The sequence below is a fragment of the Macrotis lagotis genome, chromosome 8, assembly GCF_037893015.1.
Source record: "Macrotis lagotis isolate mMagLag1 chromosome 8, bilby.v1.9.chrom.fasta, whole genome shotgun sequence".
NCBI lineage: Eukaryota > Metazoa > Chordata > Mammalia > Peramelemorphia > Peramelidae > Macrotis > Macrotis lagotis.
This window is the reverse complement of record NC_133665.1, coordinates 4,357,990-4,384,701: the sequence shown is the minus strand read 5'-3', so window position 1 is coordinate 4,384,701 and position 26,712 is coordinate 4,357,990. Positions and strand designations below refer to the sequence as shown.

The 26,712-nt window shown below is 39.0% G+C and overlaps 1 protein-coding gene across 2 annotated transcripts; it reads left to right on the top strand.

The window, feature by feature from the left end:
- Positions 1-4,562: 4,562 nt before the first annotated feature.
- On the top strand, positions 4,563-17,807 carry ALG1 (ALG1 chitobiosyldiphosphodolichol beta-mannosyltransferase). Of its 2 annotated transcripts, none has more exons than XM_074196327.1 (13): positions 4,563-4,774; positions 8,574-8,651; positions 8,744-8,850; positions 10,713-10,861; positions 11,341-11,430; positions 11,829-11,939; positions 12,270-12,391; positions 12,714-12,752; positions 13,533-13,592; positions 14,084-14,194; positions 14,975-15,089; positions 15,479-15,554; positions 15,737-17,807. In XM_074196327.1, the coding sequence occupies exons 1-13, from the start codon at positions 4,567-4,569 to the stop codon at positions 15,866-15,868; spliced, it is 1,398 nt and encodes a 465-aa protein (XP_074052428.1). In that variant the 5' UTR covers positions 4,563-4,566; the 3' UTR covers positions 15,869-17,807. The 2 variants fall into 2 exon arrangements, with proteins under 2 accessions (XP_074052428.1, XP_074052429.1); XM_074196328.1 differs by lacking the exon at positions 4,563-4,774 and adding an exon at positions 4,787-4,916 and having other exon boundaries at positions 15,737-17,601.
- Positions 17,808-26,712: the final 8,905 nt, after the last annotated feature.

Sequence of the window (26,712 nt, the reverse complement as noted above, 5' to 3'; positions counted from 1 at the left end):
ACCCTGGATGACTAGAAATAAAACATACACTGAAACTGTAAGAGAAATGCCCAGAGGAAAAGAGGTCAATATTGATCTTGTTTTTTTCTTTGTACCCGAAACCTAAAAATAAATTCTTAAAAAAGAAAAAAACACTAATTTTTTTTTAAGAAAGGGAAAAAAAGCCAGAGATTGAAGCAAGTATTTGATTGGCCTAATGATCTCACAAATATTGGTTCTTATCGTTGTCAATAGTTCACTTATTCATTTTGCATATAATTCATAAATTACATCTTCTGTTTCCTGGGCTACCAAATATGATTGAAGCAGTTCTACTCTTCACTTATTTTCTGAAATATATAATCAAAATGTGCATTATCAAAAAACCAAAGAAAGGTAATTGAATTACATTTTTATACTATGTTTTTCTTAGTGAAATATAGTACATAGGGGCAGAGCCAAGATAGTGGCATGAAGGCAGGAATTCCCAGAAACTCGTTCCCCAAAAAACTCCAAAAATTGTTAAATTATGACTCTAGCCAAAGTTTAGAGAGGCAGAACCTACAGAAAGACTGAGTGATACAATTTCCCAGTCTAAGACAACTTAGAAGTTCTGCAGTAAAGGTCTGTTCACCAGGATGGGAGTTGGAAAAAGTCTAGGAGAGATACTTTAAAAAAAAATTGTCTTTAATTTATTTACACGTTTACTAAATTTACACATTACTAAAATATTCTTTTTGTAAGAGTAAACATAATACCCTCTCTCCCCACAAAAATATAAAATGAGAAATAAAGTAAAAATGAAAAAAAATGTGTTTCAGTCTATTCTGATACCATTACATCTGTCTCAGATGGATCACATTCTTTATCATAAGTCCATCATAGAAGTTACTTCCATATTTTTCCACATTTGCTGTTGCTGATTGTAATTCCATCCATTCATTCCTCTCCACTGCTATCTATTATATTTTCTCTCTCCTTTCACTCTGTCCCTCTTCAAAACTATGCTGTGGGACAACCAAGTGGTGCAGCAGACAGAGCACCAGCCCTGGGGCCAAGAGGCCCCAAGCCTGCATCTCACCCCAGAGACCCAGCAACCACCCGAACCCCATGGTCCTGAACATGCCACCCAATCCCACCACCCTGCAAAAAGAAAAAAAGAAAATGTGTCATATCTGACTATCCTTTCCTATGATCTACCTCTCCTCTATCACCCCCCTCCCCCCTCCCCTCCCCTGTCCCCCTTCTCTCCTTTTTCTTTTAGATTGTTCTATGTGTATGCTGTTTCCTTTCTGAGCCATTTCTGATGAAAATGAAGGCTCCCTCATCCCCCCTCACCTTCCTTCTTTCCATACCATTGCAAAAGCTATTTCTTGATTCTTTTTACATGAAATATCTTAGCCTATTCTACCTTTCCTTTATCTCATTCCCAGTACATTTCCTTTTCTCCTATTGACATCATTTTTACAATATATTATACCTTCAAATTCAGCTCTCTCCTGTGCCTCATCTATAAAAGCTCCTTCTACCTGTTCTATTAAATGAGAAGGTTTTTATGAGTATTATCAGTATCATCTTTCCATTCAGGAATACATGCATTTCATCATCATTAAGTCCCTCATAATTTACTCTTCTCATCCACCCTCTCTATGCTTCACCTGAGTCCTGTACTTGAAGATCAAACTTTCTGTTCAGCTCTGGTTTCAATAGGACCATTTGAAATTCTCCCATTTCAATTGAAAGTCCATGTTTTTCCCTGGAAGAGGATGTTCAGTTTTGCTGGGTAGTTGATTCTCAGTTGCATTCCAAGCTCTTTTGCCTTCTGGAATATTCTATTCCAAGCCCTCTGAGCCCTTTATGTGGATGCTGCTAAGTCCTGTGTGATCCTGACTGCAGCTCCATGATATTTGAATTGTTTCCTTCTGGCTGCTTGTAATATTTTCTCCTTGACTCGGGAGTTCTGGAACTTGGCTATAATATCAAAAGAGATAATTTAAAAACTATTGGGCTATCTGAAAGTCACGATTGGGAAAAGAGCCTAGACTTCATTTTCAAGAAATAATCCAGTAAAATTGTCCTGGAATCCAAGAAGCAGAGGATAGAAATTGAGGGAATTCACTGATCACCCCCTGAAAGAGATCCCAGAAGAAAAACTTCCAGGAATATTATAGCTAAATTCCAAAACTCCCAAGTCAAAGAGATATACTAAAAGCTGCCAGAGACAAACAATTCAACTACCAAGGCTCTATAGTTCAGGATTACACAGAATCTGGCAGCATCTACATTAAGGGCTTGTGGGCATTGGAATATGATATTCCAGAAAGCAAAATATCTTGGTTTACAATTGAAAATCAATTACCCATCAAAACTGAACATTCTCTTTCAGAGGAAAAGATGGATGTTCAAACTTTCCTATTGAAATAGCCAGAGCTGAACAGAAAGTTTGATCTTCAAGTACAGGACTCAGGTGAACCATAGAGGGGGTGGATAAACAGGACTAACTATGAGGAACTTAATGATGTTGAACTGTTTATATTCCTGCGTGGGAAGAAGATAATGATAACTCATATGAACTTTCTCATTTATAAGAGCAGTTAGAAGGAGCATATATAGACAAGGCACAGGAAGGAGATGAATATAATGGTATAATATAGTAAAAAGATGGAGTCAATGGATGATAAAGGGAAAGTACTGGGAGGAAGGGAAAGGAGAGGAAGATAGGGCTGATATTTCACATAAGAGTCAAGAAAAAGTTTTTACAATGGAGTGGAATGGGGGAAGGGGAGAGGGAATGAGGGAGCCTTCATTCTCACCAGAAATGATTCAGAGAGGAAATAACATACACACTTAATAGAATATAGAAATCTATCTTACTCTAGAGAAAAATGAGAAGGGGATGGGATAAGGGGGAATGGGGGGAGGGAAGGGGGGAATAGGTGACAGAAGAGAGGGAAGAAGGAGGGAGAGGGTACTCAGATACAACACACTTTTGGGCAAGGGCCAGGATGAAAGGAAAGAGAGAATGGAATAAATAAGAGTGGGGAGGAATAGAGTGGAGGACAGCTAGTAATAGCAACTGCGGGAAAAATATTGAAGCAATTTCTTTGGTGGACTTTTGATAAAGAAAGCAACTCATCTCAGAGACAGAGCCATTGGAATCATCCATTGAGTACAAAGGATTATTGTGATGCCAAGCTTCAGCTATAGTTGCTGGACCTTAGGTCTGGCAAACAGGGTGTCTCCAAAATATTTTGAGAAGAGGCATCCTTTGCTTCCAAAGATTTTACATGCAAATGGTCTCTCTTTTCTTTTAACTCTTCTTAGTGATTGTTTTCTACAACAATGAACACATTTTTTTTCCCTATTAACATCTGATGACAGAGAAAATAGAAGGTGACTATCAGGTGATGTTTAACTTGAATATTCAGAAATGAATTCTCCCTCCCTTAAGTCACTTGTCCAACAACCTTAACCTGTTGTGGAAGACTTCTTAGAACTGTCAGCTTCCTGAAAGTGCTTCTTTTTGTATCTTCCCTCTCCTTAACTGCCCTTATAGGACAATATAAATGTATGTGATTATTGTGATTTCTTTCATGTGTTGTAAAACTACTTTTGATGCTTTCCCCACAAAGTTTTCAAATTTCCTTCAAATAATTCTTTATTGATGGCTATCTGTGAAGACACGGTAGATATTTCATTCTTCCTTTCTGGATATCTGTGAATGGTGTAAGTATCCCAAGAGGAGAGCACCATACACTCATTTGTAGAATGGAAGGCAGTTCTTTCTATTTTGTATGCTGAGGCAAATGTTTTTTTTTTTAACATCTTTAATTTTTAAAAATATCTTTAATATATTTTAATATCTTTAATGTCTTATGGATGGAGGTGGGCCTGAGTGCCTGACCTGGGTACATGTTTTTAGAGGATGGTATTGCTTTCACTTGCTTCTACTTTATATCTGATTACAAGCTATCAACAGCACTGACCAGATAACCATCTGTCTTGATGAAAGAGTAATAGAAGTCCATTTATAACAACTGGGTTGTGAAGTTATTCAAATTTATGGGATTTCCATACAACAGCTCATGCATGGCATTTATGGAAAATAAACTTGATATGCTGCATTTAAAGGCAGATAGGTGGCTCGAGCAATGGGTCTGGAATCAGGAAGATTGGAGTTCAAATGGCATTAGGCCAATTTGTATTAGCCCTCGGAGTTGGTCTTAAGAAAGAACAAACAGAAATTAGGTTTAATAGTTTAATAGTTCTAAATTCTGAGGCCAAATGCATATGCATGGGGCGGGGTCCTCTATGAGATCTCAGAACCCAAATTTACAGGAAGTGGACCAGGAACCAGGGATCCCATGGAGGAGGGCCTGGACTCGGGAAAGCTGGGTCTTTCAGAGCCATACTTCCATAAAACAATGAGTTTCTCTCTCGCTTTTCTACACGTGGGCGCTGCTCTGAGCCTGTGGCGGCAGGGTCTGAGTCTGCGCACTGCGCCCTTCCTTGCCCCACCCCCTCCGCGGTCCAGGGCAGGAAGCAGAGCACGTAGCGGGCGGGCGTGACTTCCGGGGGCCGGCCAAGATGGCGGCCTCCAGCGTGGCTCTCCTCCTGCCGGCCCTGGCCCTGGGCGCCTTGGGGCTGCTGCTGCTGTGGAGGGCGCGGCGGCGGCCTCGGGCCCGCAGCGCCTGCGTGGTGGTGCTCGGGGACGTGGGCCGCAGTCCCCGGATGCAGTACCACGCGCTGTCCCTGGCGCGGCGGGGCTTCGACGTGACCCTGCTGGGGTACGGAGGTGAGCGCGCTCCGGACGCCCCCCGTCCCCTGGCACTCCGACCGCCACCAATGCCCACTGCCCAGACGGGCGCCTCCGCCCTTGGAAAGCCCGGAGTCTGGCGGGGAAGCGAGCTAGTAAGGATGGCAGAGGAGCCCGGCAGGTCAGGACTTCAGACTCGGGGCTGAAGGAAGGGCCGGGCCGGGCCGGGCGGGGGCAGGCTCCGGCACGGCCCGGGAGACAGCGGAGGCAAAGGGAAAGAGCCCGAAGGCTGGGCCCCGGTGACTGGGGACGCGGCCCGCCCCTCCCCCAGATCCAGGCCCCGTGTTGGCCGTGGCGTCTCCTCCCCGATGTCACCCTCAGCCGCATCGCTCACCCCGGGAACGCTCAGAAAGCTGGCTGGCTGGCCTGGAAAGCGGGCAGCACCAGGCTGAGCAGCTCCGGCCGGGCCGGGACGTGTCTGCAGCCTTGAGTGAGCGTGGGACCTCATCAGATGAGGCTCTTCCCCCAGCACTGCCCCCTCCTCTTATTTGACTTGCTCACACCTTCCCATGTATCCTCCACATGTTCCGAGACCTTTTCCTGGATCTCTGGACCTTGTGTGGGCAGCATGAGACAGCTGGCAGAGTGGTTTGCTTTTTTTTCCCCTAGGTCCATTTTTTAACCCGCCCAGACCGTAAGTTGCTGAAAAGTTGCATACCCGCATTGATAGAGTTCCTGAGTTGGGAGCTCCATGTATACCAGTGAAATCACACATCTGGGGCGGCTGGGTGGTGTAGCGGACAAAGCACGGGCCCTGGAGTCAGGAGTACCTGGGTTCAAATCTAGCCTCAGGCACTTAATAATCACCTAGCTGTGTGGCCTTGGGACACAAAACCTAAAAAAAAAAAAAAAAAAAAAATCACACCTCCAGTTCCTATCCCTGAGTATTTATTAGACCCCTGCTTGTATGTTAATCACTGTGGTAGGTGTTACGGACATGAAAACAAGCTAAATGCTAAATGTGTCAGCTCTGAGCCTGCATGGTAAAATCACAGCCCCTGCCCTCAAGCAGCTCACATTCCAAGGGGGGAGAAACTATGTCAAAAATTGTACATATAAGTGTAAGTGGAAGGAGAGAGAAGGCACCAGCAATAGGGAGGAGTGAGTTAAGGCTTCCTACAGCAACTGGAATTTGAGCTGAGTCAGGAGGGAATTAATTCTGGAAGGCAGATGTGAGGAAAGGAGAATATTCCAGGCACAAGTCAAGGATAAATAAATAAAAGGCATAGTCTAAAGATGGAGTGTCAGTGCAAGGAGGAGCAAGAAGGCAGCACTCTGTGGAAGCTGTAGAAAGGGTAAAATGTAAGAAAACTGGAATGGACAGAGGGGGCCAGGGCTTTGAAAGCCAAAGAGAGAATTTGTTGTTTAGGTCCTGGAGGTATGAGAGGATCACTGGAGTTTAGTGTGGGGGAAGGATGTATGTGTGACTGTGAAGGTCAGACTTCTGCTTCAGGAAGAGGATGTTTGAAGCTGAGTGGAAAATAGATCAAAGGGGAAGAGGCTTGAGGCACAGGGATCAACCAGAATGCACCAGAATGAGAGAAAAGAGAAGAGCTGATTCCAAGAGAGGTGGTGAAGGTGATTATATGGAGGTGAGTGAAGAGCTGAGGATGCCACCTAGGGAAGAAGAGGGAGCTCTGAGTAAATAACCATTATTTTTTCAGTCTAATGTGAGGAAGATCCTCAGTTGAGAGGATGGGGGAAGGAGTGCCATAGGAGACTTGAGGAGCATTAAAAAAGGTTTGGAAGAGCTGCTGCAATGAGTGGAGCAGCACTTGCTTAGGGAGTTGTAAAAGGACTACCTTCTACAATAACAGTCAAGGTGGGAATGGATAGCATAAAACTGGAGTAGATGCAGTCAGCAGGGTTTTATGATTTTCTCTAGTTCCATTCAATAGCACATGAAAGGACCAGAAACAGTAGATGGTAGGAATAATCCAAGGTTATGGGTTAGGAGTCGTGGTAGGTGATAGGGCCAGGGGGCTAGGGACTTGAATGTATAGCTTAGGGTTGGAACTGGTTCACCAAGAAATGAATACAGGAAAAGGAGTAGAGTATATATCCAATTAAAGAGTGATGACCTAGGAAAGAACTGAGGATGGAGGGATTAGAGATCACGTTGAGGATTAAGAATCAGGTTATTCGGTCTAAGGCAGAGGGTAAAATGGAATGATTTGAGTAGAAGCAAAAGGAATTTCAGAATTCATGATCTTGAAAGTACAACACTTGACTATACCTGTGTATAACTGAGTTGCAGTAGGGAGAACTAAGCCATGGAAATTGAGTAGATTTCAATCTGCATGGTAAAGATCCTACATTTTCTTTGATGAAGCAGGGAAAGAACAACTTGTACATAGAAAATTACATGTGAAATCTATACAAAGAATTTCCAGAATGTGGTCTGTCTTGCTTATTGCTTCTTCTCAGTATATGGTTGGTCTACCTTCTTTTTCTGGCTTACATCTCTCTGATGATATCATCAACACTGCTTCTTCTGGGCATTTCTTCATTGATAGTATATTGCAGCCAACTCAAACCTACTATTTGTCTCTTCATTTCCTTTTAGGTCACCTGCAATATAAATTTTAAGAGATGAGTGATTCACCATGATTTATAGCCCTATTAGATCACTGCAGTAAAACTGATGTTAATAAGATGAATCTTTTTTTTTTTTAGAGAGAATTGAGGATCATTAAAGACAATGAAAAATTTCCCAAATGCAGTATGTTCTTGCTCAGTTCATTTTTTCTCTTTTTCCTGCTAAGTTTTGGGTCTAGTTCCTTGTCTATCTGCATGCAGTGACTTTCCAAGAGATAGACTAATGGATCAGTTTTATGGGGTGTCCATCTAACTTCAGATCATAGTTGGAACAATAGTCATACTTTTTTTTTCTTCATGCATCCATAGTTGAGCAGAGTTCTTTTGGGTGATCATTTATTTCATTTAGTTATCTCTAAGGTGCTGAACAAACCCCAATTCTATTTGGATTCAGTGCTGTAAACTCTAAGAGGGCAGGGACTTCATTTTTGTTTTGGTATTCCTGGGCACATAGAAGGTGCTCAATAATTGCTTGTGTGATCTGTTGGCTATTCTCCATGATAAAAACATGCATCTTTATTGTATATGCATCTCCCTACTTTAGACTTTAAAATTTTAATCAAAAGGTTACTTAACATAAGTATTTCTGTTGTGTTGTCTTTCAAGGAATCTGGCATGAGTTAAACTTTCATATCTCTTACTGAAGGAGAGCTTTTTGCCCTATTCAATTAAATGGAGCAAAACCAATAAATAGATTTTGGCCTTATAGTCTCGGAAACTCTTTGAAATATTATGTGTGTATATACAGATATATGTGGGAAATAATTCATAAGGCCCTAAACAGGGTCAAGAGCAGTAGGAATGGAAAGGAGGGATAATTATAGGAGATAAGTTTAGAGAAAGGATTGAAAGAATTTGATAAAGATGAATAAGGATATTTGAAGAGTAAAGAATGACTGAATTTTCAGACCTGAGTATCTAAAAGAATGGTAGTAGAACTAGCAACTGAATTGGGGAACTGGATGGAAGGACTAGCTTTGGAAGCAAGATAATGAATTTGGATTTGGATATGTTGAATTGGAAGAGTTGGGAGTACATACAGGTGGAATTATCAGACAAAAATGCTAGCCTGGAATGTTAGCCTTTGGGAAGTATTAAGCTTAGGGTAAGCCTAGAGATATGGGTTTTGGAGCCATCTGTATGCTTGTATTATTGGACTTGACAATGATCTTTCTTTCAGGCTCCAAACCTCATGATGAACTCCTAAGCAATAAGAGAATTCATATTTTGCACATACCTGAAGTTAATCGAATCCCAGGTGAGATTATGTTTCCTTTTTGAGGCATTTAGGGTCAAAATTCAGAGAAACCAAATTATGTTTGATTCTTACAACTGTTCTTTGACTTTCAGTTGGTCCTCAGATGTTTCAGTATGGTATGAAAGTTGTTATCCAGGCAGTCTACCTTTTGTACACCTTGCTCTTAAAAATTTCTCCAGTGGTTTACATTTTACTCCAGGTAAGTGTTAGCTGTAAATGTTACTGTAAAGCACTTACCAACAATGATTGGGATTTTGAGAGATTATAGTTTTGTGGCAACTTTTTGTTTTCTTTTTTTTAATTTATTTTTTATTAAAGATATTATTTGAGTTTTACAATGTTCCCCCCAAAATTACTTCCCTCCCCTACCCCCCACAGAAAGCAACCTATCCATCTTTACTTTGTTTCCATGTTGTACATTGATCCAAATTGAAATCATAAGGAAAAAACAAAAAGTCTAAGAGGTAACAAGATCACACAATAAGATATCTATTTTTTTTCCTTAATTTTCTTAATTAATGTGAACTGTGTTCAAACTCCATGGCTCTTTATCTGAATACAGATGGCACTCTCCTTTGCAGACAGCCCAGAATTGTTCCCGATTGTTGCACTGATGGAATGAGCAAGTCCATCAAGGTTGAACATCACTCCCATGTTACTGTTAGGGTGTACAGTGTTTTTCTGGTTCTGCTCATCTCACTCAGCATCAGCTCATGCAAATCCCTACAGGCTTCCCTGAAATCCCGTCCCTCCTGGTTTCTAATAGAACAATACTGTTCCATGACATACATATACCACAGTTTGCTAAGCCATTCCAATTCTTTGCTACCACAAACAGGGCTGCTATAAATATTTTTACACAAGTGATGTTTTTACCTTTTTTTCATCATCTCTTCAGGGTATAGACCCAGTAGTGGTATTGCTGGGTCAAAGGGTATGCTCATTTTTGTTGCCCTTTGGGTGTAGTTCCAAATTTCTCTCCAGAGAGGTTGGATGAGTTCACAGCTCCACCAATAGTGTAATAGTGTCCCAGATTTCCCACAACCCTTGCAACAATGATCTTTATCCTTTCTGATCATATTGGCCAATCTGAGCAGTATGAGGTGGTACCTCAGAGAAGCTTTAATTTGCATTTCTCTAATAATTAATGATTTAAAGCATTTTTTCATATGACTATGGATTGCTTTGATCTCATCTATAAATTGCCTTTGCATATCCTTTGACCATTTGTCAATTGGGGAATGACTTTTTGTTTTAAAAATATGACTCAGTTCTCTGTATATTTTAGAAATGAGTCCTTTGTCAGAATCATTAGTTGTAAAGATTGTTTCCCAGTTTACTACATTTCTTTTGATCTTGGTTACAGTGGTTTTATCTGTGCAAAAGCTTTTTAATTTAATGTAATTGAAGTCATCTAGTTGGTTTTTGGTGATGTTCTCCAACTCTTCCTTAGTCATAAACTGCTCCCCTTTCCGTAGATCTGACAGGTAAACTAGTCCTTGATCTTCTAATTTGCTTATAGTATTATTTTTTATGTCTAAGTCCTGTAACCATTTGGATCTTATCTTGGTAAAGGTTGTTAACCTTTTGTTTTCTTCCCATTTTATCCTCTTCAATTCTTTGGTGTAGCAGTCTCTTGGGTTATGTATATCAGTTCTGAGACAAAGCCCATGAGTATGAAAGTGACACCCTCCTGGTTAGGGTTGTAATATGTAGTAACCTTCATGTGGTAACGTTAAATCTTTTAGGTCTAGATACTCTTTTCTCTGTTTTTTCTATCTTACCATCTTGGTCAATTCCTTCCTTGGAAGACTGAAGGTGGTCAGGAGTATGAGCTCTGGGACTCTTCATGACTATTTATGCATCTCCTCCAAAATGTTCAACACTAAGAGAATTTGGGGGAATCTTTCTCTTCATTCATAGTGGCTATTATTAGAGTAGTCTGTTCTCTGGTCAGGGCATCAGTTTAAATTGGGTTTGGGTTATGAGCAAGCACTCATGGTTTCCTTGCCCTGCACTTCAAAGTTTTGAGATTTTGATCTGATTTTGTTTCTTTCACAGAATCCACCTGGCCTGCCCAGCATTGCTGTGTGCTGGGTTGTTTGCAGTCTCCGTGGGAGCAAGTTGGTCATTGACTGGCACAACTATGGCTATACCATCTTGGGTCTGACACATGGCTTTGACCACCCTCTTGTACAGCTGGCTAAGTGGTGAGGGGAGGCAGTACTGGCTTTGGGATTGGATTTAGATGAAGAGTGATAAAATGGGCACTCTGGGCACAGATGGAGGATGACTAGGGGAAGGATCAGGGAATTAGAAAGGCATGGCTTAGTCAGCTTGCTGTGTTTCTCTAAGGGAAGTTTAGATGAAGAACCAAAAGTATCTACTATACTAGAAGCCAGAACAGTATCTGCACAGGTCTGACTGCTTTCCAGAAGTGATCTGGATAATGCTACCCTTCACTGCCCATACCTTGGGATCAGTGGTGGGATTCAGCCAGTTCAGCAGAACCGATGCCTAATTTTACATTGAGTTCAGTGAACTGGTAGTTAATTTATTTGAATCCCACCACTGTTTGGAAAGGTTTGCGACAGAGCTTCATTGCTTAGTAAGTAGATGGACCATAAGTAGACATGGCTATGATAGATCAGACACTGGCATATGAGTGTGACAAATGTATCTTTCCCAGGTATGAAAAGTTCTGTGGCCGCCTATCAGATCTGAACTTGTGTGTTACCAATGCAATGAGAGAAGATTTGGCAAAGAACTGGAATATAAGGTATTCAAAAGGCCCTGGACAGATAGTTATGATTGGAAAGAGAAGGTGAAAAGTTCATTGTATGGGGAACTATGTGTTCATGAATGTTTGCATATGACTTTGAAAACATCAGGCCCAAGGATATGTTTACTAATTACTAATTATATTGGTATATAGAAGGAGCAGGGTAAGTAAAACCTTTCCTCAACCATTCAGATGCTTTAACTTATCTTGAAACATCTCTGGAAGTTTGTCTGAAAAATTCTGAGTTCTGACTACTTGAGTAGGTAGAAAAAAGGGAATGTAATTTCTGGGGACTCTGAGCCTGTCCTCTGGGTCTCTAAGCTTCCCTGGTCCTTCCCGGCTTTCTACTTCCTGGTCTTCTCCTGGCCTAGAGTTTCTCAATAATCTTGTTACAGAGCTGTGACGGTCTATGATAAGCCAGCATCGTTTTTTACAAATACTCCTCTGGAGATGCAACATCAGCTGTTCATGAAACTGGGCCAGAGCTACTCCCCATTCAGAGCAAGGTATGTCTCCTATACTCCAAATAGTTAATTTTTTTTCTCACTTGAGCCTGTACCCTTTGCCATAGTTTTAAGAGAATTCAGGGTGGGAGTAGTGTTGACATTTCTTCATCCTTATTTTTGGGGCTTTTTGATGACAAGAAAGTCTGTTGGTGTATGTCACCTGGAAGGTCTCAAGGATAAATCAGGATCAGAGTGCGTGACTGAGACCTCTCTGTGGGGAAGGACTGGTTACAATGGTACAGGAAGGTGAACCACAGTGACTGGTTTCTCAGGCACTGGTCTGATCTTTAGCATTTGATAATGTCCTTTTCTCTGCCTCTGTTTATTTAGCACAGAACTCTTGGATCCAGCCTTTGAGAGATCGGCATTCACTGAGTTCAATCCCAAGAGCAGGAAGGTGATACAACTTGAGAGGCGACCAGCTTTGCTGGTCAGCAGCACGAGCTGGACAGGTCTTGAGGTCTCTTTGAACTAGACACTTTAGGCATTTACAGTGTTATCTCTAGGGGCCTATTGTACTGATGGCTTGGGGGCAGGATGAGGGTAGGGGGTTGACTACTTCCTATTTTACTATTTCGTGCTTGAGCGTAAATAATTTCATAGTTACTGGGATCACTGGGTTGGGAATGGAGAGGAACACTGTACCCTATTCAGCAGTACAAGAGCAGCATCTTTCTACTGCTCTAGCCTGGACTGTTGCCTAAAGCACAAGTGAGGAAAGCAGTATTAAGAAAGACTTGACTGATTAAATGCTGTTTTTGTTTCTTATTTCAGAAGATGAAGATTTCTCCATCTTGCTGAAAGCTTTAGAAAGTAGGTGTGTTTCTGTGATCATGGGTTGAGGATTATTAGAATAAAGCTATTCTTATTTCCCTTTGTATCACATTACTCTTTGGTAGTAGTTGTTGAAGACTGAACAGATGATCTGTCAGGTGGGACAAAGTTGCCCTACTTTTCGTCTTATTGAGCTGCTTGGCTTTAGTCCTATGTCATTACCTCAAAGATTAGAATCCCAGAAGTCAAACAACTTAAGCCATAGTGTATCTGATCCCATGGGATCTAATATATGTGATCCAGTCAGTCATGATCAAGAGATCAGGTCCAGGATTGGCATTTTGACTTCTTGCCTTTAGCATCTGACTCTTCCCTTTTCCTGCTGACAAATTCTCTTTGCTTTTGTAGTGACAGAGGGCCCCCATTGCTCTCTGCTGGAAAGGTTTCCTCAAAATCCAGTTTGTTTAGGGGGCAGCTAGGTGGTATAGTGGATAGAACTCTGGCCCTGAAGTCAGGAGGATCTGAGTTCAAATCTAGCCTCAGACACTTAGCAATTGCCTAGCTGTGTGACCTTGAGCAAGTCACTTAATCCCATTGCCTTTAAAAAAAATTTAAAAATCAGTTTGTTTCTCTCACATCTCCTTTCTAAGGTGTTGCTCCTTTTCAGGAAAGAGCAGACTCAAGGGGTGAAAGAACAGGACTACTTCTTGGGATTTAGGTTTCTTTTGGACCATGATTACCTCTTAGCAGTTGGGAGGGCTGATGTTTCATCTAACACTTTTTGCTTCAAATACCTGATTATTCTTGTTGATTCTTTAGGGTTCGAACAGTGGATAATTGATGGAGCAAACCTTCCTTCTCTAGTCTGTGTGATAACAGGTGCCTTGTATTTTCCTTGTCTTCAACCCTGGGCATAGTGAATGACAGGTGCTGTTTAAAATTGCATAAGAGGAAGATAGGGAAGCTATCTTGTATTCTGTTTTTTAAAAATTCATTTTTTAGGTATTTAAAGAGAATCAGGTGTTCGAAGGGTGGGATAACTGTCTGGTCTGTAACCTGTCCCCTTTGTGACTAATGGTAGTGAGATGAAGGGAAGAGAAGATTGGCTTGACTAGTGAGTCAGCCTCTTGAATTTTTTGAGTTCCTTTGGGTTTCTAATCTTATTTATGAATAGGAACATGAAAGAATTCTGACATGGAATGCCTAACAGAGGTCCATATAGTAGTAATAAGTTTCCTGAAAGGGACTGTTTATTTTTAAGGTAGAATTTCTAAATGAGGGTTGAAGGTTGCTCAGGTTTTGGGACAGGTTTGCAAAGAACAGAGAGAGATTGAAGAGCAGTGACTTTGTATTTCTCCTGTTCACCAAAGGTAAAGGGCCTCTTAAAGAACATTATGGTCAGATCATCAGGCAGATGGGTCTCAAACACATTCAGATCTGCACACCGTGGTTGGAAGCTGAAGATTACCCTTTACTTCTGGGTAAGAACAGTCTCTGGAGAATAGACTTGTCCTATAAAGGGAATGAAATTTAGAGATTATATCACCAAGCAAGAGGCAACAGAAATATTCCAAGACCCTGTTGAGTTAGAGTATATAGATCCTTTCTTAAAGCTTTGGGAAGAAATGCCTGAAGGTGGGTGTAAACTGTTGAATTCAAATAAAAGGAAGCTTCCTTAAGTCTTAGATAGGGTTCCCTAGACTGAGGTCTCTCCTCTCCCCATCTCTTGAAATTCCTTTGCAGTCTGCTAAAGGAGAAAAGTGTGTTCTCTCTTCTTCCTGAATCTTCCACTCATTTATTCTTGTCTTTAGGGCTGGGCAAGGCACAATAGGATTTTACACCTATCCTGCTTTTTTAGCGCTGAATTCTTTGTCATCCAACTTGGAAGAAAATTTCAGTGCTTTGAGCACAAATCTGTCAGGGACAGATTAATTAAATAATACTGAGCATCTTTTTTTAAAGAAATGCAAATAGAAATTTATCTTGCCTTTGAAAAAAAATCCTTTCTCTTTATCAAAGATCCTTAGAATTATTTTATCACTTTATCAATTTCAGCTCCAGTAGTCTGCTTATCAGCATGTTGTTAGTGAACACTACTTTTGGGGTATATTTAAGCAAGACAGTTGGTGATTTTGCTTCTTTAACCAACATCTCAACTGTTGCTCACAGAACCAGTAATTCTAGTCTTTAGAGCCCTTTTAGGACTGTTTTATAGACTGGTTTATTTTTCTTAAAATGCTTCCTTTTTCTTACTTTGGTAGGATCAGCAGATCTTGGTGTCTGCCTCCACACATCCTCAAGTGGCTTGGATCTTCCCATGAAGGTGGTGGATATGTTTGGATGCTGCTTGCCAGTTTGTGCAATACATTTCCAGTGGTAGGAATTTTAGAATTTATGTGATATATAGCAAGGGAGAAAGGTTTATAAAAGTTACTTAGTACTGTACCTGAACCATTTCATTGATTTAAGACCTTCTCTAGGTGAACTGAACTCCAGTTGCAGTCTCAGTCTGCCTTTCTCTGTTTTATAGTTAATGTACCATGTGTGGAGGTTAATCACCAGTGTGACTGAGCCTCTCTTTGAGGGTTGACTTTTGCTTCTATTAGATTCATAGTATATTGAATAAGTTAAAAAGCTTCTTCTTATTCCATTTGCCCTTTGAAGTAGTAGATCATTACAAGGTGATTCAGTTACAAGGTGATTCAGTTATCCTTTGTTTCTTCTTCCAAGGCTGGTTTCCATTCTTACATGATTCTTTTTTGCAGTTTACATGAACTTGTGAAACATGAAGAAAATGGCATGGTCTTTGTTGACTCTGAGGAACTTGCAGCTCAGCTGAAGGTAGAGATACTGGACTTGGACTCTCAAGGTTCATCTTGTCTAGTCTCATTTGCTAATGGTATCCTTGATGGGTATGGTAAAAAGAAAGCTTGCTCTCTGGGGTCTCTGGGAAGGGGAATGGAGAAGAGGCTAATATGTAAGTACAGTGTGGTGGGCCTTCATCTTTTGTTTCTCTTTTATAGATGCTCTTTTCAGAATTTTCCAGTCCTGATAACAGACTGAACCAGTTCAGAAAAAACCTTAAGGAATCAAAGCAGCTTCGCTGGGAGGAGAGTTGGGAGCAGACTGTATTCCCATTGTTTACTCACACTTAAGGGCCTTGGCCAAAGACTTGAATTCAATAAACATTTTTTGTAAAAAAAATAGAGTGTGTATAAGACACCATTCCAAGGTGATGTAGATAAAAGTTTTAAAAATTACGTTCTTGTCCTTAATACATGTTGCATGAGTATAATACATTAAAAAATGATTATATAGCAGAGGTAAAAATATTTTGAAATTCAGAGGAACTAATTCTTACAGAGGGGATTATGAAAAACTTCATGAAAGAAATATCTGAACTAGGCTATGAAAAATAATAGTACCTTTCCAAAGGCAAAGCACTAAGAAACAGGATAAGAGGTTGTAGGGCCTGAATCAGAATTATAGGAATGGTAAAGGGGTGATTAATATTTTGGGAATTGAGAGAATTATTTCAGAGATGACTGATGTTTTATACTAGAGAAGAGAGTAAAAACTGTTCATATACAGAGAAAAAACAGGAGAAAAATGTTTTGGGGGGAACACAGGTTTAGTTTTATTCATTAAAGATTGTTTTCATTAATAAGCATTTGTTTGCTCTTCCCCTCAGTCCTTTTACTTCAAATCCCCATATAAACAACCATTAAAAAAAAATCCTCATAACAAGTATGCATAGCTAAGCCAATCAAATCTTTGCAAAAAATATATGCCTTATTCTGCATCTTGAGTCTATCACCTTTCTTTATTTAGAGGTACAAAACATTCATTATAACTACCATATTTCCCCATGTATAAGATACACCTTAACTTGGCCTGGAATTTGAAAAAAAAAATGTATTACACAAAATATTGAACTTAAATTTTATTCATCATGAATTCAAGGACCTGCTCAGAGCTTTCAGGCATTTTTTGGGCAGATCTGGTGTGTGTATGCATATTTCATCTACTCCATGAACCTAAAGCACTATTGTGTCCTTTGAAATCAGTAAGTTCTTTTTCATCAGCAATTCTTGTCTCACACTGAACCATCTTGGTGGACACAGCACAATTTCCATTCACTTTTGTGAATGATCACCTTTAATTTGAATTCAGTACTGTATGAAAATCTTTAATGAGCCATCTGTGGGCAGATTATGGGAAAACACCCTAATATACTGGTAACCAATTAAAAACAAGAAGTGCAAAAAAATGCTTTACTTGCAAGTAAAAAAATTTACAACCACTGTATATGATGCTTCCAGTTATTAAATTCCAAGTTTTTTGAAAAAAGATTCTTATACATGGGGAAATATGGTAGGTCCTCTGGATTTGTAGCTTGTCATTGCATTGATGGGAGTTCTCAAGTTTCTCAAGGTTGCTTTTTATAATGCTGTTACAGAAATTCTTTTTCCTAGTTCTCACATTCTGTATCAATTGATAAGTCTAACTCATTTTTCTCTAAAATGTCCATTTTATTACTTTTTTCCTTTAGATTTTTGCAAGGCAAATGGGGTTAAAGTGGCTTGCCCAAGGCCACACAGCTAGGTCATTATTAAGTGTCTGAGGTTGGATTTGAACTCAGGTACTCCTGACTCCAGGGCCAGTGCTCTATCCATTGTACCACCTAGTCACCCCCATTTTATTATTTTTTACAGTATAATAATACTTCATTTGATCTATTCACCTTCCACATTTTATTTACCTGTTCCCCAATAGATGGCAGCCCCTTACTTTCTAGTATGTTGCTAATATAAAAGTTGCTACAAAAATTTTTGTGGAAACAGCATTAGACCTAGAGACAGGAAGACCTCAGTTCAAATCTAGTCTCAAACACAAGCTGTGTCACCACTATCATCAGTGTTCTTAACTGTAATATAGGAATAAGGCTAATAGGCTTGTGATATCAAATGAGATATTTATAGTATTTTGCATTACAAATATATGCTAGCTAAATATGGGTGGTATAGATGGAGTGCTGGACTTGGAGACAGGAAAACCTGAGTTTAAATTCTACCTCAGATACTCCTTGACTAGTTGACCTTCATCATTTAATCTCTCAATTTCCTCATCCATAAAAATGATAATAGCACCTAATTGTTTTGAAGATCAATTTAAGATGTTCACCATGATTTCCTTAAGCTGAGAAAAATGAAATAACAAAGTTTTATAAATTAAGTTTAATTCTCTAGGATCTTACCAAAACCCATGGGTGGATGGAATCCTTGATACAAAATTGGGGGGGGGGGGCAATTTATACAGAATAAACAAAGAATCAAATTTTTGGCAGCCAACCAATCAGGTTCCACATTTGTACATAAAGAAGTCATTGATTACTTTGATTCTCTAACCCATCCATAAGGTCTGTTCCATGTCAGAACTGACAGATCCAATTAGCCCAGGGCTACTGTTTCCTCTTCTGAAATGATGTTGAGTTCATCTGTCCATCTGGGGATTAATTCAGCTCAGGAGAGAAAAGAAACATGCATACACTCCGGTAGGGATGTTAGCAGGACAACCAGCAGAGCCATTTATTGATAATATCAAACGATTCTTTATTAAAGCAGAAAACCACAAAATATATAGTTAAAAACAATGATGTGACTCTAACTTGGACAGTATGTAACCTGGATCAAGAAGTTTGGGAACAGGGGCTATTAACAAATGAGGCCATGGATGACACAGTTGTGGTATCACAGCAAAGTTCCGTGGAGAGCCTTCAGCTCGAGGGTCACCAAAGCCTGGGTCTTTTAGTCATAACTGACTTTCTAACCCAAACTCACACGAGTGGCTCTCAAAACATGGTTATTTTATGTCATTAGATATGATATAGACATAAAACATTGGAGTTTCTTCCTTTCCAAAATGTTAGAAGGACAAGAATTCATTGAACCTCTTATCTAGATAATCAAAATAGTTTCCTGCCTTCTGGGGAGGGTCCTTAATTGATTGTTTACATAGCTTTTGCAGTAAACCCTGGAGATATAATTATTGGAGGACTAAGCTGACCCACACAGATTTATAACTGGAGACACAGACCTTGTGGAGGAGCAGAGGAAAACATTCCAAACTTAAGACTTCTATTAGAGATCGATAGAACAACTTTTGATCAGAAATATTTAATTCTAAATTAAAGAATATCAAATTAGATACTTTACCAAACTAGCATTTACATGCTAGTTATTATTATTAGGTATTATTTAATGTCTTCGCAATATAATAAATTTAGTTTTAGACTTGTTGACTGAAATGCTGTCCAGGAGGCAGTTGGACATTTGGTTCTGGAAAGTTTGAGGTCATGGAAATAGAGATTTGGGAATCTTCAGAAGTGTTAGTTGAGATTGCAACTATATGATTCTGGTGCAAACAGAAGGAAAAGGCTAAGAAGAGAACTTAGAGGAACATATTTAGGAAGGAAATTTTTTAGAATGAAGGGCTTAGACTTCATTTTTAAGATTCCTTCCAACTCTAAACTCCTATTAATTCTTCCTTTGATAAGTCAGGGAAGAAATAATGGATGAAGAGAAAAATGTTTCCAGATGGAAAAGCACACAGTGGTAATAAAGTAGGAAGGGTCATGAGACTTAAGAGGTAAGACTAAGTGCTTGAGGACATTAGAAAAGTGAAATGCCTAAAACAGAATGTGGGGGGGCGGGGATCAACTGATGAACAATAGGAATTGCCAAGGGCCCAACTGAGGCCAGATTATATAAATACAATATGTTAACACAACTCAGATTTTCCCTTGTAACACTTGGACATCCCAGGACTTCAAATAATAATGACACCTGGAATTACCATTTTGTGAAATGGCATTTGTGTCACTTGAGACAAGATACTTATGCCTATCAAGTAAAAATCATTTCTTCATTGCCTCCCTACCTCATAGTAGGAACTGTTCACAGTGCTGAGGGTATGGATGTGTGGGGTATTGAGAACCTAACCCAAAATGGCTACTCGGAGTCCTCTCAAAATGGCAGCAAAGAGTTCAAATTTATTTTGGTTCTTGCAAGAAGCAGGGCAGTTCCTAACTCTATGAGAGAGAGAGAGAGAGAGAGAGAGAGAGAGAGAGAGAGAGAGAGAGAGAGAGAGAGAGAGAGAGAGAGAAGCCAAATTACAGAAGTTGAAGCAGGGTAAAAAAAAAAAACCACAAAAACCACAACCCATTTCCCCCTCCTCTTTTCTGCCGACCCTTACAACAATTGGTCAAACTTGCTGATCCGAAGATAAGGGAGGTGTACCTAAGCTTTCCAAGGAAAGTCTGTCTTTGTTTACATCTTATATGGTTAGGGTGACATAATTTTTCTAGCCAGAGATCTGGGTTCTCACACTCACCTGATTCTTGAGAAATAGAAACTGAGGCCTATGGCTTAGACTAATTTAGCACTATGTTTCTGAAAAGTCAGCACTTTTGCCCCTCACATGGAGAAAAAGTGAAATAGTTTCTGCTCTTAAGAATTTGCTGTCCAGCCATAGACAATGTGTGTGTTATGTGCATGTCTGAAGATGTAGATATGTTACATGTATTTATGTATACAATAACTACACAGATACAGATGTCACTTGAGTTACACCTTGGAAAAGAACAAGGTAAGTAAGGGATGTAGGTGAGGAGGGAGTGCATTCCAAACATGGGGGATAACCAAAGCAAAGGCATGGGGGTGGGACATGGAGTGTCACATGAGGCACCATCAAGCCTATCTTGAACACAGTGTACATGAAAGAGAATAAAGTAGGAAAGGTAGGGCTGGTTCCTGGATCAAAGTGGAAAAAAAGAAGGTGAAACTGTCCTGCCAGCAAATAACTCTGGTAGCACTGAGAGGATTCCTCACCAGACAGTACTTCAGTTAATATTTCTTAAAACTTTAGTGGAATATTCCCAATAAACCTTCTTAGGGTTATTATTCCTAGTGAAGTCCTCTTAGGGTTAAGAAATATTAAAGAAAGAACAAACTATTATTCTTAAACTATTTCTAGATGAAAGCCCCTTGTATTCCAAACAGGTGGCTCACTCTCCTAACTTTTGATAAGACTACTTTCCTGACTACTAGAAGGATAGTAGACTTTTCCCCATGAGAAAAACCTTGCATTCCAAAGAAGCTCATAAGCCTCCTCTTCTTGTTTGAATATAAATAGACTTCCTAGACCTTGTGTTCCAAGACAATATATTACTTCAATAAGATAGTTATAATCCTGAAGGTTATTCTCACCATGTGAATGGTGAGATAATATTTTATGAAAACCTTTCATTCTTTTCTTTGTTGCTGGGGTAGATTTTCACAACTATAATGTAACTCTGAAGACTAACCAATGAGCCAACAGAGAGGGACTATAGGGAGGAGGAGGAGGAGGGTATTGCATTAGGCCATGTAATCTTGCTTGACTGTCAATTCAGGGCAGCTCCTTGGTCTTTACCACCTTTGTGAGACTTGGAGTGTGCCCTTTTCTCGAGAAAAGCCAAAAATAAACTTTTTTTTGCTCAGGAGTCTCTCTTTTTCATTCAGAAGTTCTGTGTCAACAGATTCAGGTTAGGTAGCAGAGAATTGTGGGACTGGCACACTGTCCCATTTACCCAGCTGTAGTGGGTCTATGGTCTCTGAGGCCCCAGCCTGGAAACATGCATTTGGAAGATAAAGGTATGACTGGGATCTTAGATTCTAACATTGACCAACATATAAATATCATCTCAAAGTGTATTGAACAAGGAAATTTGACCTCATCCTCAAAATCCAATCCACTTTCAAGGAGGAGCAGGAAGAGTTCCAGAAACTATTCACCTTCAGAGCACACATTGCTCTGGTTCAGGATATTATTAAAGAAGGAGAATTGTCAGTTCTTTACCTTCTTAATTAGCTCAGAGAGGAAACATTGAGTGTATTTCACACACAGTGGTTGTACGACAGTCTATGAAAAATAACAAATAAAAGAATATAACAAATAATGGAATGTATATATATATATATATATATATATATAGATAGATAGATAGATAGATAGATAGATAGATAGTATTATAGTTAATGGAACTTGTCTGTCAGGCCCTTTTATTGTTTCTTGGTTTCTCAAGTTTTAATTTAGAGGGACAGCCCAAAACTAGCTTGGTGATCTCAAATTAGAATGTAACTTCTTTGAGGGCAGGGCCTATCTTACCTTTGTATTATATTTCCAATGTTTAGCCAAGTACCCAATGACATAATAGGAGTTAATATGAGTTATAATAGGAGTTAAATGATTTTTTTTGTTGATTTATTATTAATTGGAAGAAGAATGGAAAGTAGATATGGTTATAACTAAAACCATGCCTGATACACTCAAAAGGTTGACTCAAAATTCAAATATAATATCCCAAGAAATATCTATTTCAAAGGATAAAGGAATGCTTAGAAAAGCGCTTCCATATGCAGAGAATGGGCAACTAGGTGGCCCAGTATATAGAGTGCTGGCCTTGTAGTAAGGAAAACTCATCTTTCTTAGTTCAAATACAGTCTCAGACCCTTGCTAGCTGTGTGACCCTGGGATAAATTACTTAATTCTGTTTGCTTTAGTTTCCTCATCTGTAAAATGAGCTGGAAAAGGGAATGGTAAATTGCTCTAGTATCTTTGCCAAGAAAATCCCAAATGGAGTCACGAAAGGTCAAAAGGACTAAAAAGACTGAACAAAATATCCAAAGACCTTATCCTCTGGCAGGAAACAAAAGCACAGCAGCTCTGCCCAGATTTCCTTTGGGATGCTAATTAGTGAAAAACTACTGGATCAGTATGAATCAAACCTGCAGTTTAAAAAATCTGCAGGTATGTGCAGTTAAGAGATTACTGTTCCTCTTCTCTTAGCAGTTCAATGTTATGGAAAATGCCATCCACATGGATTCTGAATACAGAGCAAAGCATACTTTGTTCATTTTTTAAAACTTCTTTTATGGTTTTTTTTTGTTCTCATTTTCCCCCCTTTAGTTCTAATTCTTCTTCTACAACATGACTAATATGGTAATATGTTAACACTATTGTATATGTACAGCCTATGTCAGATTACTCACTACCAAGGGGACAGAAGGGAGAAAAATGTGGAACTTAAAAGCTTATAGAAAGATAAATGTTGAAAACTATCTTTGCATATAAATAAATAGATTTAAAAGAGAGAGATTATAGTTCTAATGTTATATCTTGTTTGGCAGAGAATGTATCCTGTTTTCCACTGTACACCCTAACAACAACATGGGGGTGATGATCAACCTTGATGGATTTGCTTGTTCCATCAGTGCAACAACCAGGGACAATTTTGGGCTGTCTGCAATGAAGCATGCCATCTGTATCCAGATAAAGAGCTGTGGAGTTTGAACAAAGTTCAAGCACTATTCCCTTTAATTAATTTATTTGTTTGTTTATTTATTAGGTTTTTTCAAGGCAAATGGGGCTTGCCCAAGGCCACACAGCTAGGTAATTATTAAATGTCTGAGACTGGATTTGAACCCAGGTACTCCTGACTCCAGGGCTGGTGCTTTATCCACTGAGCCACCTAGCCACCCCCATTCCCTTTAATTTAGGAAAAAAACCTGATATCTTCTTGTCTGATCTTGTTATTTCTTATACTTTTTGTTTCTTCCTTAAGGATATGATTTCTCCTTCATTACACTCAATTTGGATCAATGTACAATATGTAAACAAAGTAAAGATTGACAGATTGCTTTCCGTTGGGGGGGGAGTAAGATTGGGGAAAAATTGTAAAACTCAAATAAAATATTTAATAAAAGAAAAAAAAAAGGATGTATACTGTTTTCTACTGACTTAGACTTCCAGACAATGTTACATTTTAAGGAAACTGTGCTTTGAGGTATTATGAGGTCCTTCCCATTGGACCCACCACGGGGAAGCTGTCTTCTTTTCCTACTTTTTAGCCTTTTCCGTCTTCCTTGCTTCCTACTGTTGACACCCCATCTAGCCTGCTTTACTACTCACCTCACCTCACTTGGATGAAATGAGAATGACCAATTCTATTTCTTCTAGTAAGACATAAGACCATCAGGTCTTACCATCTGTCCTCTCCATCCCTCCACCCTGCCCCTCCTAAGGTTGCCTGAACTTTGCCATCTGCTCCTGTTAGACTTTTTATTTCTTTCCATCTGCCTTATAGATGAACTTCCTTTTATGTATTGTCTCTCCCCAGTTAGAATGTGAATTCCTTGACAAATGAAGATGACTCTATCTTCCTATTTATATACCTAGAGCTTGACTCTTAGTAAATTTTTCGTTATTTTTCATTTATCTTTTCTTCTATAAAGATGTCATATGTGAGTGGAGAATTCCAAGAACAAATTGAAAGTGTAGCCCTGTTCTATTTTTCTCAGAGAAACTGCTGATTCCATTTTCTATTCCTCTCTATTATTTTCATCTTTTCCCATCCTTTCAAAGTGTTTTTCATTGTATTAATTGCATCTTTGCTTCAAATATAAGACAACAACATGCTAAATCAGAAAGCAAAAGCTGCATAGTATGTGGGATTTATACTTCTACATGGCTAAGCTATTATGAAGTGCAGGTTAAGTAAAGGCAGAGTGACTGCTTTGTATTCAGCAGTTTACACAGGCCTAACTGTATAACTCTCATCTACAAAGTGTAGAGGCAGCCCAGTGAAGTGGACAGAAGGCAGGTCACAAGATCAAGAAAACTTGGATTTTAGTCCTTGTTCTGACACATCCTATGTCTACGAACATGTGCAACTCACCATCTTCGTATCACAGGCAACTTTTTTGGTTCCAAATTAACAAGCTATTTTCTCTCTTTCCTAACTCTGCTTTTTCCTCCTCTCGAAAAAATACACCACTGCCTCCAAAACCTGGTAACAGTTACAATCAAACAAGACAAATTGTCACATTGGCCATGTGCAAAAATGTGTCTTATTTTGTATAGTGAGTGCAGCAAGGTTCTGCTCATCAGGAAAAGAGCAACATTCTTCATTATTGTTCTTCTGGAATCATAGCTGATCACTGCATTGACCAAAGTTAGCTTTTGATTGTCCATTTCTAAAATGTTAAATATAAATTGTTCCCTTGCTCTTTCTCACTTCACTCTTTATTTAGGTCCCACAAATGTTTCCAGTTTCCTCTGAAATTATTTCTTTAATCAACTTTTTGCCTCAGCCAACTTTCTAGGACTACAAATTCTAGATGAATTACCATGAGATGAAGAGAGTTTCCAAAACCAAGTACCCTACAAAAATGCCATCACAGAGCTGGACTAAAATTAGAGTTTACAAAGTCAATGCATATCTCCTTAAGCTTGAATAAAGGACAATTCTTTTACATTCATGAGTAGTCACTGTCTCTTAAGTTTCTAGGCAAATTTTAAAAATCTATTAAGCCAGTTATTAAAAGACAGAAGACTTCGTAGCACCTGTCATCTTTGTTGTGACAGATGGTTTTGAAAAATGCATTAAATTTTCTCCTCTCAAGTGTATTTTTAAATATTCTGATAGCTTCATCCATGGAAACAAAGCATCCCAAGATGTTTATTGTGCTGACACCCCAATATGGTCAGATACTAATGACTTCTTTTTAAATTTCTTTTTTTAAAGACTACAGAATGCCTGCTGCTGACATGACAGGTAGTAGGACACTCTTATAGAGATTCAGTCAGCCTGAATATGTTTCAAAGTGAGACGGCATTAAAATCTATAGATTGTTTTTTATTTTGTTTTGTTTAGCCTTCTGTAAAATATGCAGCAGCTTAGAATTCAATGAATTCTTTAATTTCTCTTCAGGCTCTATTCAAAAGATAGTAAAAAAATGAATGTCTCAGATATTTTCAGACAAACATTAAATTTGCAAATGGTGCATTTTGTTAAAGAATATTATGATTCACTAGAAACCCTGACCAAGAGGAAGTGGAAACCATAATAAGACGTTGATATGTTAGACATTCTCTATGTAGAAAAGAAGAAATGAATAAACAAAAAAGATAATCTGAAATCACCACTGATTTTCATACAGTGCATTCAGAACTAGAATTTTAGAGTTTGAAGAAATCAAGGAGTTAGTAATCAAGGAATTTGATTCCCTTGTTTTCCATTTGAGAAAGATAGGCCCCCTCATACAAATTAATATGGAAGTATCTTTCCTTATTAATAAACTGGTCATTTGGGCATAACCAAAGAAAGTTTCTTTTCACAAGAATACCAAGTGCTTTTATGCTCACCCTATTTTAGGCTCATCTCACAGTTACTCAAGTACAGAGAGGATTACCTTGAAAATATCTTAAAGTTGAACCAAGGCTATAGCAATTTCAATGTTATTTCTGAATGATTATCAGTCTGTATTCCAAACAGGTTTTCACAAAAAGATAATCCTAAACCCATTTCTAAAATATACAGAGAACTGAGTCAAATAAAAAAAAAAGCCGTTCCCCAATTTACAAAGGCAATTTACAGATGAGGAGATCAAAGCAATCCATAGCCATATGAAAAATTGCTCTAAATCATTACTTATTAGAGAAATGCAAATTAAAGCTTCTCTGAGGTATCACCTCACAGCTCTCAGACTGGCCAAAATGACCAGAAAGGATAATGATCATTGTTGGAAAGGTTGTGAGAAATCTGGGACACTATTACATTGTTGGTGGAGCTGTGAACTCATCCAAGCCTTTCTGGAGAGAAATTTGGAACCATGCCCAAAGGGCAACAAAAATGTGCATACCCTTTGATCCAGCAATACCATTACTGGGACTGTAATGAAAAGATGATGAAAAAGGGTAAAAACATCACTTGTACAAAAATATTCATAGCAGCACTGTTTGTGGTGGCAAAGAATTGGAAATCAAGTAAATGTCCTTCAATTGGGGAATGGCTTAGCAAATTGTTAGAAAACAGGAAGGATGGGTATTCAGGGAAGCCTGGAGGGATTTGCATGAACTGATGCTGAGTGAGATGAGCAGAATCAGAAAGACATTGTAT

What these genes read in the sequence shown, in the direction of transcription:
- ALG1 (XM_074196327.1), top strand. Translation starts at nt 4,567, where the DNA reads ATGGCGGCCTCCAGCGTGGCTCTCCTCCTGCCGGCCCTGGCCCTGGGC. An exon ending in TGGTTTACATTTTACTCCAG is followed by an intron (nt 8,851 to 10,712) that starts GTAAGTGTTAGC and finishes TTTCTTTCACAG; the next exon opens with AATCCACCTGGCCTGCCCAG. An exon ending in TACTCCCCATTCAGAGCAAG is followed by an intron (nt 11,940 to 12,269) that starts GTATGTCTCCTA and finishes CTGTTTATTTAG; the next exon opens with CACAGAACTCTTGGATCCAG.